Raw genomic sequence first — 16,068 nt, forward strand, 5'->3', positions numbered from 1 at the left:
TTGAATAGTGACTTTGTGGAAGTGTGTTAACACGTTCTTATAAATCGTGCTCTATATCGCTTGAAGTTGGAAAACTTTCAAAAAGTACAACTGACCTGCAAAAAGCATTTCCTTATGTAGGAAATGGTGGATTAACCTTAGCTATCTATAGATTTTTGTGTATGTGTACTGACTTCGGTAAATTAAATTAATTTCATATCAAATTCGATATTTTTACATGAGTTAATTTATATTATCATATACATTTAAAATGTACATTATGTAACTATCTGCCATATTCCAAATATGTTTTAAGTGAAATTGAGACACCTTGAAATACACAACAGCATTTAATAATTTAGTAAGGAAATATCGTTAAACGCCATTGTTAAAATATTATAACAGTATGCTTTTTCAGCTGTTAACAAGTTCAATGTTAGATCGATGGAAATACTCTCAATGGTGTTTTCATCAGATATCAGCAATCGACTGGCTTTTATTGCGAGCCATCAAAATAGAAAATTGGTCTTGTTAGTATAAGAATATGATCGCATACACAATGAGGTGATAATGATCTCTGTTATTGTTTTATTTTCGTGAATATTAATTTTCAAATGTGTTAATTCACATTTCTCTCTAACAACAAAAATATCTTAAAATACGATTTAAATATGATAGTATAAACTTTTGAATGGAAATGGGGAATATGTCAAAGAGACAACAAACCGACCTAAGATAAGAAAACAGTCCAAGGCAACCAATGGGTCTTCAACATAGCGAGAAAATGCCGCATCTGGGGTTTGCTTCAGCTGGTCCCTAAAAAAAGTGTACTAGTTAAGTGACAATGGATAGCATTCTAATCTCCAAAATATATAAATGAAATAAAGTTGAAAATCTTACAAGACTAACAAAGGCCAGAGGCGGGGTTAAAGATGTTTTGTCAGATCTCAATCCCTCTCTTATACCTCAAGCCAATGTTGACAAAAAAAGAACACACACAGCAATACACACAGTAAAACTCTGTTTAAAAGAAGTCAGAGGACGATGTCAGAATAGGTTACTAAGAAACTAAACAAACTGACAATAATACATGAATTAACAAAGGACTACCACCAATTAAGGTATGCCAGCTCAAAACCTCAATAAAATTGATTGAAAGATTATGTCTTTATTATATGAATAAAAAAGCACAATCTCTCTCGTTAGGGGTTAAGTATCAAACCATCATAAAATATGTGTGAAGAACATAACTCGTATTATACAAAAAGAGGTTTAAGAATAAATATGTGTATTTCCAATGCAAACACCCTACCAGTAAATCAATATTAAAGTCAAACATGCCATCTTTAATTACCTGATAACAATATCGTTACTATATTTTACTCTAAATCAGCCTGTTCAGAGGGTTTAAGATGAGTATTGACATGTTTGTGCTTTGTAAAGAAAGTTACCATAAAAGAAAGGATGTAAAATATATGAAGGTATATGCTGCTTGCATGTTGATTTATATTTACGAATGATGCCTTCGTAGCGAGGATAACATTTAGTAACAGTTACTGTTTCACTTGCTTGTGATAGGTCTGCAATGGTCTTCAGCCTAATTGTATTCCTTCTAAAGAAAGTGTCATAATCTGAGATAGCCAGAACGAGGTACACATTGACGACCAAATGCATTTGAACTAATCAAAAATTTGATATAATAATTACAATAAACTGCTATAAAACATAAAAACAGAAAGAAAATGCCCCCCCCCCCCCCCCAAAAAAAAAACCCCAAGCATGACATTTGAGATAAACAACATCATGGAGGTTCAACTCCATTTATGATTGGGTCTTTAGTTTGTTTTCATTCAAACACCTATGCTGGGTCTGATGTAGAAAACACTCCCGTGTGGTCTATCAAATAATAAGACAGGTATCGTTGATGAGTTTTTGTATATACATCTTTAAGAAAAGTTAAATCTAAATTCATCTTTAAAAATTTAACTTTATTCTGTAATTAAAATTAAGAATCTCTGATTTCAGTGATAAGTAAATCTAGTTTTTGTTTGTTTTATCATCTTCAATCATAGGTTGTGAATAAAAAAAAATACCAACATAAATGATTGAAAATTATCGAATGAACGAACAAAATTGAAATGTCAACATAGAAAAACAACAAATGAATTAATATTATTACATCAAATGTGTAATGTGACTCTAACAAATTCGTTATGGTTGTAATTTGAGTCAAATGCCTTCAATTAAAGCACTAAATTTGATAACATCATTGGGGGTAATAAATATCATGCAATGACAAAGTGATGTTATAATTGAAGATACAACCGTAGTTCAATCATTAATTTAAGCAATGCACCATTAATCAGATAGAATCACTTTTCTGTGAAACAATTGTTATAAATTCAATGGTGTTTTGTTATCATTCATGTCTTAAAGATCAATGGCATGCAACGACAACAAATTGTATTAAGGCGAGGAAATTACAGTAATTGTTTTGTACATTACATGTTGCCTTATTCAAATCTTTTATGTAACAGATGAGTTTTCCGCTGAGAATTCCTACGTTATCAGAAATAGTACTGTAGAAATGTGCAACAGAAAACAAATGCATCGCGATCATCAAATTGAGTTGACATCTGTATAAACCAATTTGCGATGTTTTAACAAGACAAATATTTTTTTTTTATTCTAGCGCTAATATTAAAGTGTATCCCATTTTATAGTCATTTAAAGTCAAAGCTCCGATTGCACTTTTCTCTCTTTCTTTTTTACTTTTCATCTCTGGACATGTATCATGTAGACAATGAACTTAGTTAATATCGTTATATAGTTATATATAATCATTAGGGTAAAAGTACATCGCCCAAACTTATTTTTTACATAACTTGGACGAAGCCATATAACATGGAAGCGAATAAATATGCCGATGTCAGTAATACGACTTCAATCATATATTCCTTTTTTCCAATATGAGAAAGGTGTACTGACAGAAGAGGTCTTTAAACACATAAGCTCCATCTGGAGCTTTCGTTGTATCACCAGGGGGGGGGGGGGGTAAAAGCATATCATTAAACAATATAGTATATTACAATATTATAATTAGATAGATACGGTAACCATGGTAACAGGTTGTTCAGTTAATTATCATTGGAAACCACCAGTTTACCGAACCTCCGGTTTCCATGGTTAACTTTTCTATATAAATAAGGCGTAAATATTAATCCACCATTGTGCCTCTGATGAAGATCTCTTTTGGACCAAAACCGGTCAGGATATGAAATATCACCATGTTCTGTTATTTATGTGTTTTATCATATACTATATGTTTTATGCATGATATTTTCCTTTATTCACCTAAAGCTTGCACTTTCTAGACCAAAGAAGAATATAATGTTTTTCTTTCCTGACCATTTTCATTTTATACCATCAAAAGTTTTAGAGAGCTCTGGTGCAGTGTTAAGTGTATCCTACTACTAATACAAGGGTTCCTGGTTCAATCCCCGTTCCGGGGATAAAATTTAATGGACTGAATTTTCGGCTTTCCCTTGATACGATTAATTTTTGCAAGTATTGTCATGAGGAAACGATGATAGTCCGTTGGAAGGGAACGATAAATGGCTGACCCGTGTTAAGAGAGAGCCAAAACTCTTGCACGTAAAAGACACCGTTGTAGATTTAAAAAAAAGAGCAGGCTAATGCCGCTACTAGGCAATACTCTCATCCTCAAAGTTGAAAGGAATAATATAAGTTGCAATAATAAATATGTTTAAACTAAAAGTTTTAGATCAATCTTAGGCGTTCAAAATTAATGTTTGAATTCATTCTTGATAGTTTCTGACAAAAGTTAAAATTCAGATAAACAATCTGAACATAGCAAATACACTAAAATTTTGTTCTTACTACAGTACATGACTTTTAAAATAGCAATACATAACTGTAGATAAAACTGAAGAAAATTGTATTATGTACCTCGGCAATAGTTTCATCGTCGAATAAAAGAGGTTAACTTGAACATATTTTTGAGGAAATAAACTCCTCATAGATACCAGGACTAAATTGTGTATATACGCCAGACGCGCGTTTCGTCAACAAAAGACTCACCAGCGACGCTCGTATCCAAAAAAGTTTAAAAGGCCATATAAAGAACTAAGTTGAAGAGCATTGAGAATCAAAATTCCTAATAGGTTTGCCTAATCCAGCTAAGGTAAACTATGCCTGAGGAAGCAAGTAGAACACTATAGCTGATGGACAAATTTATAGATACCTTAATTCAGTATTTGACATTAATGAATTTGTTCGTTATTTTTTTAAACTGTATTAAAATATAATTTATCCGGTATAAACACATTTATACATTTTTTTGATGGGTTATAGTTGGGCTGCAGTCTAACCTACAATGCACCCTTTTATTCTCTGGTTTGTTTTACATGATTCGTTAATCTTATTTCTTAGGTTTATTTTAACTCTATTGTTTAGAGATATCATTAGAATAAAAAAGCGTTAAAAAACAGACAACAACAGAGTAGAACGAAAACAAAAACAAAAATGCAAATGCCAAAATGACAATCATACTTTATAAATGTTAGTGTGTACGTCAACACTGTCGAATTTTGTTGGGATTTTGCATACAGCCTGTGATTTAACGGTTCTTATGTGTTTGTCATCTCAATTGTATCGTTGTTCCAAATTATGCATTGCATTAGGTCTTTTACTTTTTATGCAGTGTGTTATATATGGTTCTGTGGACTTGTTCGTTATTTTGCCATTTTTCGATTATCGCCACAGCGCTGTCGGTTTTGTTTTGACCTGTATAAGTTTTCAATGTCCTCTTGATATCTACCGCTTTTTTATGTGAAAAATATGCGATGTTTAGGTTCAAAAGTTGACATTCCAGCAGCTCAAACATATGTTGCCATACAATAATTTCTCACATTCCATAAAAGATACTTTTAATGGTAATCTTGTTACATTTCGTTACAAATCTATCGGGAATTTTTGAAATTGTAAAAATAATTCAATTTTCAGAAAATAATTCGATTACAACGACTTACGCACATACAAGAATTATCATTTAATATCTGATTACATGGTGTCTTTGTAATTTCCTGTTCTGAAAATCATTTACGATTTTTAATCCGTTTACAACCTAAAGCGTCGTCCATTTTATGAAGCTGGGAAATATTTTCCCTATCTAACCAAATATAACATATTGCAAATTTCGAAACATTTTTAATTGAAAGAAAACACTGTCAATTTTAACATGTACATTTGTAAACATTATAAATGTTACAATAAAACGATTAAATGTCTTAAATTCAACTGTTAAATCTTTGTGATTTGGGTTAAAAAAAGAGGGAGAGAGAAATATGGTTCAATGCAGGTCATAAGATTAGTTAGCTCCTGGCCTTCATGTGTGAGTATAGAACATCTTTTGAGCAAGTTTCCTTCACAACTTGTGAATTAGCTGTGAAGAATTTTGGTGTTTAATATAGTGTGTCTTACAGTTCTCCTTAAGCAAGACTTTATCCTTAAAAAGTACAATGCTTTCGTTAAGAGAAGACGAAAACCTCCATCTAGCACTATTCATTAATTGTATAGTAGACAGACGACTTTCGTTGTAAAACTAACTTTACGGTCTTATTAAACAAATAATGTAATATTTTAACCTTTAACAAACATCTTTTATATTTCAAAACGTTTCTAAAGTACTGTGTATATAAATGAATGTCTGTAACTAAAATTCTGATTTTTATGAAGTACAACTTATAGTTTGAGTGAAAGACAATGAAATGTGACAGTTTTGTATTTACCATCATCTGAAACGCTCAAACAAAAACTTGAAAGCAATGGACGTAAAAATACTCAGACACGTTTTGACCATAATGAACTTAAAAAAGAACAGCTAAATGCATCAAAGATCAGCTTTGCCTTTAGGGAGTTGGAGCCTGAGAAAAAAAATAATTCGTTAATTTATCAACGAGAAATTTCTATTTATAAGCCTATAGTGTCTATGATTATAGTGTTTTGTAAATCATGTCTGTACCGAAGCACTGACTATGATCTGTAGATTTATATACAGTGTAGGTTTAACGATCTCAAAGATCTACTTGAAATAATGATATGGTGAAGGTTGGTCCTCTGAGAGTACTTCTAGTAAGACATATCGAGATAATGCCCTTAACATGAGATCTATAATGTGTTTTATATCCATATTGACAATACAATCTATGTTTGGCAAAATAAACATAAATATTTACTTAATATCTAATGCATAATAAAACCTATTTTTGTTTTCTCTACATGTTTTGATATCGCCCAAAATACAAAACTTGCAGCTATTTCAGAACGCATTTAACTTATATCCTCTTCGGCTTAAAGTATAGACATTCGTTCAAAGTACATGTAAATATATAGTCCATATACATGTACGTTTACTTATTTAATCTTTTCAAGCCAATTTTTCAAAAATTAATTTTATGTATCAAAATAACTGTCTTGCTCATGGATCCAACTTCCGATGTGGTCACATGTATTATGATATCAACGGATCATAGTCTCGATAAATCGAAAGAAGGGAGTGAAGTTAAATCAAGATAGTTAGTAACGATCATCACAATGGTTTTCTCCATCGGCCTTGGTAGTAATGTAAATCAGTTGTTATATTTTCTCCGGCAAAAACATCAAATTGCTGTAGTTTGTTTTTATGAACAGCAACTTCAAAACACTTGACTGTCCCTTTGATATCATTCGTCCCTCTTTAATAGGTATAACAGAAGGTGGGACAAATGATTAACTCAATGTACTACTCCCTCCTCCAAACCAACACAAAAATCAAAACAAAGCTTATTTATTAATGAACTCTTCTTGTCTTTCATTTATTAACATTTCCGCCAATTGCATGTATCACAACTTGACAGTGTACTAGATTCTCTTTTTATTTCTACAGACAAGCAACTGAAAAGCTGATGAAATATTTATTGAAAAACAATTGTTCATTGATTCGAAAGGGTTGCAATGAAAACCAAATATATATCAATCAATCAAATTTACTTATCAGACTCGTGTTAACTGTCGTCATTAGAGGTTCAACTGTACAATACATACAATGATTGATTACACACAAAGACATATATTGAAATGAAAAGACTGGATTTTTAGGAATTTTAATATTTTTAAAATCAAAAGGTCAAATATAGATTTTTTTTTACTGAAGTTCAATAAGATAACTTATCATAAAGCAATATCTAGTAAACAAATTGATACCGGTGATGAATAGTTTATGTAGGAGTAATGTTTGTCTCTTGGAGCAATATAGAGACATTTACAGCCTTTCGTCTACGAAATCTCATATATTACTATTAAACATTTTACTTTAATTGAAATAGATAGTCGAATATGTACTTGAATGGATTGAGAATGACCAAATAACTACTCTGTAAGAGCTTAAACACTTATTTTATATTTTACTTCCTGGTCATAAAGTCTTATTTAGAATGAAATAGAATGTTAACAAGATTATATCTATGTAGGAAACATTGCTTTGACTGCTTAAATAATGTACTTTTATATATATATTCCTAATCCACTAAACCATTTAGCCTTTTGACAAAATGTCAAAGAAGAGTTTCGCAGTGTTTAGTGCTGAACGAATAAATTACATTTTTAAAATCGTTTTAGTCGTCGCAAGTAATCCTCTGCTCTACAAAATGTCAGTACTAACATAGGTGTAATAACATTTATACTGCACTCGTTCTATTTGATCAGTCAAAATGCGTTGACTGTAAATTTCTATGTCATATACAGTCACTGACCCGATATCACTTTTCCTAATGAATATTCAAATAGAAAATGCCGAAATGATATTTAATTATTCATACGACCTCTTCAACCTGTTCTTGTTTCCAATGCATACAATACGCGGATCGACTCAACCTTGTTTCTTTTGTAATTATTGGAAAAACATATTTCATTTGTTAATATATTTTGTTTGCAACCTATAAATCATTATGTTTTATGCTTATGGTTGATATTTTTAAAGTCCATAATCAAACGATTTCATTCACCATCGAGTGCGAGTTTCAACAGGTGAATATATGTACATTTCATTGTGTTGTATATTTCTCCGCGAGCATGATATGAGGCCTGTTTAAAGGGAATATTCCTCAATATTTAAATCAAATAAATAACCTTAACGCATTAAACAACCATTGAAAATGTTGTTTTAGATTGCAGTATGAAGACAATAATAGTGCATTGACTTGGCATATCAACGATATAAGGATTCGGCCCGAAACAGGAAAATAGCTCCGCACCCTCGCATTTCCCCGTTTCTAAGCCTCATCCTTATATCGTTGATATGTCAAGTCAATGCACTATTATTGTCTATTTATGGTACCAAGTCAGGAATATGACGATATAGCGCCAATCGTTTGATATTAGTTACTCTTCTTATAATAAAAATATAAGAACTTCAGTTTTCTAATACAATTTGCACATATTTTACAAACGTGTTAAATTAAACGGTAACGTAAACCGTTATATTACCTTTAATTCATAATGATACTGTTACAGTAATACATCCCTAAAACATATGTGAAACGAGAACAGACGTTTGTCCCGCGCCCTTATTTTGAAGGCATGATGATGTTTTTTTTCTTGCATGTAACCGTTTACAATAAACGCTTAACATAGAATTTTCTAATAGGAATGCCTTCGACAGAAAGTGTATTGTTTAAATTGATGACAGTCAAATCTTTAGGGTTTATTAATTTGACAAATATCCTCAAGATTTCATCAACTTTCCACTTTTTCCTCTTTTTAAAAATGATTCTCTTTGCAAACTCTAACGTAATCGGACAAAACGTGAAGATGTGGAAGAATTCCGGACGACATACTTTGATATATGATTTTTATTTTCATATTTTGGGGGATATGTAGCATCTGTACTGTCCCTTCTAAAGCCTATTATTGTTCTGTATATAAATAATGCACGGTTCTCATTTAGATTATAGCACGCTATTTTTAAAGAATTCTCTAAATCTTTACAAGATATTTATGTATATATGTATATGAGAACATGTGGACTGGTGGACAGTGTCTAGTGAACCAATATAATCCGTGGCTATGACAGAACAAATCTATTGATGATTATTGAAGCGACTGAGATGCGTGACCATCTCAAATGTAAAATAATAGCTTAGATAATCAAATAAAATTTCTTTATCTTTTGTGTTTATCTATAATTCTATAATTCTATATATTTATATTTTATTGAAACAACTTTCGAAAAATGTTTGAATACTTTCTGACGTCACACTGTAATCCATCTGGCAAACCAGATTAAAGTTTTTGCATGGATGAAGAAAGGTTTTGAAGATACAATATGGTTAATCCATCTTTCGTTGTGTCACTTTTATATATATTGATAACTTGCTTAAGTCAAACCTTGTTTGTAAGTGTATATATACAAGACCGAAAGCAGATAACATTCACAACACGGATGTCATTGATAAAATTTCGATCAATATGCAACCTAATATTTCGTGTTTTTATTTACAAATGTAAAGGTAATTCAATGACCTAGGTTAAAAGTTTTCAATTTTATAACAATTATCATTAAACGATCAATAAACACGCGTTTCTTTTTAAGACGATCGAACGAAACAACATGTTGTGAGGGGATATAGGAAACTATATTAATTCGTAAAAATTCATTGCGCATTGATTGCGTTATTTTCAACGCCTAGAATATTTAACTCTCAATAATAGATGAATGGCTTAGTAGACTTAAGCCTGGAGTTAGAAGCACTTTAATAAGATGACAGACATCTACTTTGTTTACGATAACAGTGTCTTTACTTGAAGTTTGATTAAACTGTTCAACTGGAAATATGGATCCTTTCCGAATGCGATCTAAATCATGTTCCAATCATAAACGGAAGCCGAAACATCACTGCCATGCTTTAGAAGTACTTGTTCGGAACACCATTCCGGTGGATACTTCGGAAGATAATTTTAGGCGACGCTCTGTAAGGTAGGAAAAAGTTATTATAAGAATGTAACTTTTTGGGACTGATTATAAAAGGAAACATGGTAAATTAAACGATAGCATATCCATTTTTTTTTAATGCTTCAAATGTAATTAGCGAATGAATGGTTTTGGTGTACTCATTAATAAATCATGCATGATATATTTAATATTTATAATAGACGAAACGATGTTGATTTAGCTCTAGTTCAATTTCTTGATGCACTGGTTTATCTGTACTCAGAGTAAATTATGAGGTGGAAACGCAGCTACTTAATTTAAAGGGTCAATATGAACCTTTCACAAACCCTGTTGCCATGTGTCATTACGGGAATCACACAGTCCGTGTCGATAGATCCGATTCTAGGTATTAACCGGATCCTGCCAATAGGCGACATTCCTGATTTTGAGGAGAGTTTGTCGATAGAGGTCACTCAAGGTTTTAAGTAAACCCTGTCGATAAGTTTTAATCTTTGTTTGAAGCTAAAAGTTAATCAGATTCTAGCTGTCGATCGGTTTAAATCTAGGTTTTTTGTACAAAACTCAGTTCGTTGGGTTTCTCATTTGAACTCTTTCACATTTTGTAATGTCATGTTCTGTACAGCTAAGTATACAGAACTCGACGGAAGGGGTTTTGCTCATTGTTTAAAGCTCGTAAAGAGACTTATTTTTTTTAGCATCAACTTCATTTGATTGATAGTTATTTCATTTTAATCATACCGCATCTACTTATTTATATATTAAATTTGAATGTTTTAGTGAACCTTTAGACCCAACAATTGACCGTTTTAGTGAAATTGTAGACCCTAAAATTGACTGTTTCAGTGAACTTTTAGACCCAAAAAATTGATAAAACCGTGCATTATCTAAGACAAATAAGTCGAAATTTGGGGTTTGCATATTTTTATCATTGTAATATTTTCATGTCTAAAACCCTTTACAGCTGGCATACATATACATACATTTATACATGCAAACATTGGCCAAACTAAAATAGGATATGAGGTATACGTGTGGCCATTAAAATGGAAAAAAAAGTGGAAGTCTTCAAACCTCTCGAAATATGATGATATTACACGTAACTAAACATATAATTGCAGATATAATCTAAATATATAATTACAGTAATGTTATTTGCCATGATCGTCATAAACATATCGAAATTGACATAGTTACCCTGAAATGACCAGTTGGCAAAGTATTTGTACAAATAAATATGAGCCAAGGCCTTACCTAAAAAGCATTATAACAGCATGAACAGTGTAACATGGCTCTACGACCAGTCGGTTCCTGTATCTTGGCATGGCACAAAGTCAGGTTTTATAACGTCTTTTCTGAATAAATTCATAACATGTTAAATATGTACTGATTCCCAAGTTAGTTTTATATGGATGTTTTTTTATTAGTTTTTATTGGCTTTGAACTAGCATTCAGTTACTTTGAGTACTCTAAGATATGTACTTAAAGTATTTTTGTTGATTGAATGTAAATGTACCTGGCCACGTCCACTCTGTGTTTTTGTTATATGTATATGTATTTGTGTTCATCTAATGAGTTAAACCTTTTTTAAATATTTTTAAAGTTTGTTCTTATATTGTTACATTTTTGTTTATCGTTTATATTTTGTATAAAGTATAAGCCGTTAGTTATCTCGCTTGACTAGTTTTAAAGTCAATTCGGGGCCTGTTATAGTTGACTTTGTGGTATAGATCTGGGCTTTACTCATTTCTGAAGGCCGTACGGTGACCTATAGCTCTTAATTTCTGTATCATTTGGTCTTTTGTGAAGAGTGGTCTCATTAGCAATCATACAATATCTTCGTTTTTGTATCAAATGCTTTCGCTGCACTAAATTTTATTATACGATATTTTTGAAGCCTTATTTTTTTTCCACGGATCAAGATAAACTAGTTAATAACAAAAAATGACAGTTTAACCCAGGCATGCGCTCATTTGAAGTCCAATCTTCAGAGTTGGTGTGATTTAAAGATTAACATAGTGTATATGATATTTTTAAAGATACTTATGTTTTTTGTCAGCATGAACTATGTTGAACTGTAAATTGCTTTTGGTTTTATGAATACTTCGGTTTTCGTCTCGATGACAGTTTTCCTCACCTTTTTCTTTATTAAATAGATAAAACAAATTGATGTGGTATGTTTTCAAATGACGCAAATCCCCACCAGAGGCCAAATGACATTGCAGTTTACAATTATTGGTCATCATTCAGCTTTCTTCCAACAATAAGCAAGTCCAATACCACATATAAAGTGAAAAGTAAAATCACAAAAATACTGAACTCAGAGGAAAATCAATTTGGAAAGTCCATAATCACATGGCAAAATAAAATAACAAAACGCATCAAAAACGAATGGACAAGAACTGTCATATTCCTGACTTGGTACAGGCATTTTCAAATGTAGAAAATGGTGGTTCTTTTCGGTCCTTTTCGGTTCTTTTTGGTCCTTTTCGGTCCTTTTCGGTTCTTTTCTGTAAATCGTTGCTCTTTTCTGTAAATCGTTGGACCGCTATAGATGGCCTCGAAATGACAAACATACAATTATCCAAACGAGAAAAATAATAGCCTGATGTATGTGCGAAACAATTAACGATATACAAATATGACAGCAATAAAAGATTTGAATAATCGGTGATTTTTAATGTATGGAGGACCTGCGGTGGCATTCTGTTGTCGCCTCTACACTTCATACAGTAAAGTTACAGTTGATCCTTTTCACTTTGTCAATTAAACAAAAATATGTTTAACTATTATATAAGTGGAATGTTTAGCTAGCGTTAAAACCAGGTTAAATCCAACATTTTTTTTTTTTAGATAAATTGTCTTTATGAATATGGCAGTTGTTTCTAACTGGTTCTGTTGGATGATTGCGTTTTACTTTGTCCCCTTTTAACTCTGGGATTCGTTCTTTTATACCTTTTTCCACACAAACTATTCCCAGTTGAAACTGGATATTTCAATAGGTCCGACTTAGCATTTCTCAAATTTTGAATTAAAATAACTTAGTTGTAATTGACATATTACTGTAGACATTTCTACATTCCAAGCCAACGTTTCATTCTTCAGATTTGTCATTTTCTTATTACCAGGTTGATATTCATTAGTTTCTATTATATATTCCTTATGGAGGGAAAAATATCATTTTTAATCTTTCCATTGTTAGTGACCGCCATTCAAATTCAAATTCCAATGTCACTTTAAACGCGATGTATATGCCTGTACCCATGTGGGGGCAATTAATTGTCTATGTTTGTTTACAAGATACATTGTGTACTTGTAAAACTGACAAAACTTCCAGCGGCATGTGAAATATATGAAATCATTAAAGCTTCTAATCAAAAGTTTGCAAAATAAGTCGTTTATCTTTCGAATTCGATTTTTTCCAAAAGCAATAAAGTCATCTATTTATTAAAAGAATCTAATATGAAAACCGACTTTAAATTGATAACCTAAAAGACACAATAATGTTTTTTCCAATGTTATAATACATAATATTTTAATGCAGACAGACAGTTTATAAAGATAAAGAACAATCGGCTTAGTATGATGAGCCGGCACAAATGAGTGTATGTAAAAGAATTTTTCAGAAACAACAAGTCATTTGATGGGGTGAACATCCTTTATGTCCCAAATGATTGTCATATAACGGCATTACATATCTTTTAGACCAAATATAGATCAAGTTGTCAAGTTGTCAACAAGAACACGTGTTTACTTTCTGTGTTGCTCTGTTTTGTTTATATAGGAAATATTCTCATGTATTCATTACTTAGCTTCACATAATGACGTTGAGAAAGAGAAAAAAGCAAATGCGTTTTCGAATGATTTGTAAAACCTTGAGTTTGATTCCCAGAATGCATATTTGATATGTATATGTGAGTCCAGTCAGTTGGTACCAATCTTAAGATTATATTGTAACAAATAAATTTAATGATGGTGAAGTAATCTAAAAACAATCTTTTTCATTATTCATGATTAGCTTTGATAGGAAATGGATCTCCTTTTTGAGATAATATCTTTCATTCAAATTGCTGGAAAAGGCTGACTAGGACTTTTATCTTAAAATTTGCATTGGCATTGTTATAATATGGGTGCCAAAAAGAAAAGAAATATAGTGCTGCCGTTCGACCTTTTTCGAATTCGATTCGTATTAACTAATTCGAATTAGTTAAATTCGCTTTCGAAACGTTTTGCGTCCAATTATTATTCGAATTAGATAATGCGATTTAACCAATATGAAACAATTTGAGTTAAAACAAGAAGAGTGTGTGAACGCGATTAAATGTACGCAATAGATCTGGTGGATGGGTGTTTCATTGGCAGTCATACCACATCTCCTTATAGTATAACAATGAAAATGTTACCTATTGAAATACTGTAAACCAACTTATTTTCGCGAGCGATTTATTTTCGCGACTTTCGCGAGTAGAAAAATAACGCGAATATAAATCGTCGAAAATATGTCAATCTTTGATCTTTCCTTAATAAACTTCATCAAGTAAATCAGATAATCGCGAAATTAAATAGCCGCGAAGTGGTCAAGAAAGGGTGAAACGCTAAATAAAGTATCCGCGAAAATAAGTTGGTTTACAGTATTAGGATGCAAGAGTTTCTTTTCGTTTTTTCCCGTACTCTTTCGTTTTTGGAGCTGAGTTGTTGTCTCTGTATTTGTACCACTTATCATTTGTCCTTGGCAGCTGCTGTTCACCGTAAACATGTTATGTACAGTTATATTGTTGTCGAAAATCAGTTCACACATTATTATAAATAAGAACATTATGCTTCAATTGATTACGTGTTTCGTAACAACAAAATACCTTGACAATTTGTTGTGTTATTTAACTGGACACGTGGACGGGCATGGATTTAAAAGAAGAGTTAAAAGTATTTGATCCCCTACACATTACACATTAGACAAGAAAAAATACGCGAAAATTTTTGTTTACTTTTCGATGCTATCAATCAATTAAACACTTTGTGGAACCAGAATATGTTTTTTTGCGAAATAAACATACCCTCCCTCTCTTTTGAAATTAAATGGTCGTTCCCTAGACCTGTTATAATTTGTGTGCAAGCTCCAACATCATCTTTTGTTAAGCAACATACAATATTCTTTGAGTCGAGAATATGAACTGACTTAAATCAAAATCATACATATTTAGTTGCGATTATTTCATATTTTCATAATTTCTGGTCAATACAAGAACTGGTTAAAGGAGGAAAGGCAGATCTTTTCAAAGGAGGTAATGACATTAAATTTCACTGTACCAAAATGAATTGCAAATCGAAAATTGTTGTCTCTTCAAATCTTTTAATCTATAAAACGTTTATTAAAGCTGAAGATGTACAGAGACGTGTTTTGACAGCCAATGAGACAACGATTCACCAGATGTGAATGACGTGGATTTGAGAAGGTGACTCTCATCGAATATTTCTTAGCATTCGTGTTGTTTATTTAAATTAAAAGCATAGAATATTTTTATACAAATGATTGTTCCCTTTAATAGTTTGGAACTGGTGTCTTCAAATATAAGATGAATATTGTTACCGTGAACCACTTTTAAAATGCAGTTATAATTGTTTGTTATAATAGTTTATTCGTGACACCCGTGTACAAAGGCGTTTGTTCTCCTCTCAATAGAACCAGTGCACTAATTCTTAGCAGTTTAGAATGTTTTACGTTCTGCAAATATTAAAGAATAGGCTTACATATACATAAACTGCACACGTATTGTTTAGCTAAAGCAGAAAAAAACTCTAATTGATAACATTTAATCATCCCATGCAGCATTGTATATAATAAAAGCAATAAAACCCGTATATACGCTTGAGAAGAGATGCTAAAGTACTATATATAAGTTCTTCAAAAATTATATCTTTTTACTGAACCAAAGGGATGTAAAGGGCAAATAATTCACACATTATGTTTACATGATGATACAGTCATTTCTCTATTGATATTTACAGTACCACACAATCAGGATACCATCCTTTTTTTCAAATGCCATACAAATTGTAATTATCTTCCTCATCAAGGATATACA

At 31.7% G+C, this 16,068-nt stretch overlaps 1 protein-coding gene across 3 annotated transcripts in view; it reads left to right on the top strand.

The window, feature by feature from the left end:
- The window catches only part of LOC134708204 (GTPase-activating Rap/Ran-GAP domain-like protein 3), a 200,198-nt gene that overhangs the window by 128,425 nt on the left and 55,705 nt on the right, over positions 1-16,068 (top strand). Inside the window, exon 1 of one of the 3 annotated variants that reach the window (XM_063568558.1) lies at positions 9,441-10,012. The exons of the other annotated variants lie outside the window; for them this stretch is intronic. Coding sequence (XP_063424628.1) covers positions 9,870-10,012 — 143 coding nt within the window. The 5' untranslated portion in view covers positions 9,441-9,869. Of the gene's footprint in view, positions 1-9,440; positions 10,013-16,068 lie in introns of those variants that run through there. 3 annotated transcript variants of the gene reach the window in all.

Source organism: Mytilus trossulus, chromosome 2, assembly GCF_036588685.1.
Source record: "Mytilus trossulus isolate FHL-02 chromosome 2, PNRI_Mtr1.1.1.hap1, whole genome shotgun sequence".
Classification (NCBI taxonomy): domain Eukaryota; kingdom Metazoa; phylum Mollusca; class Bivalvia; order Mytilida; family Mytilidae; genus Mytilus; species Mytilus trossulus.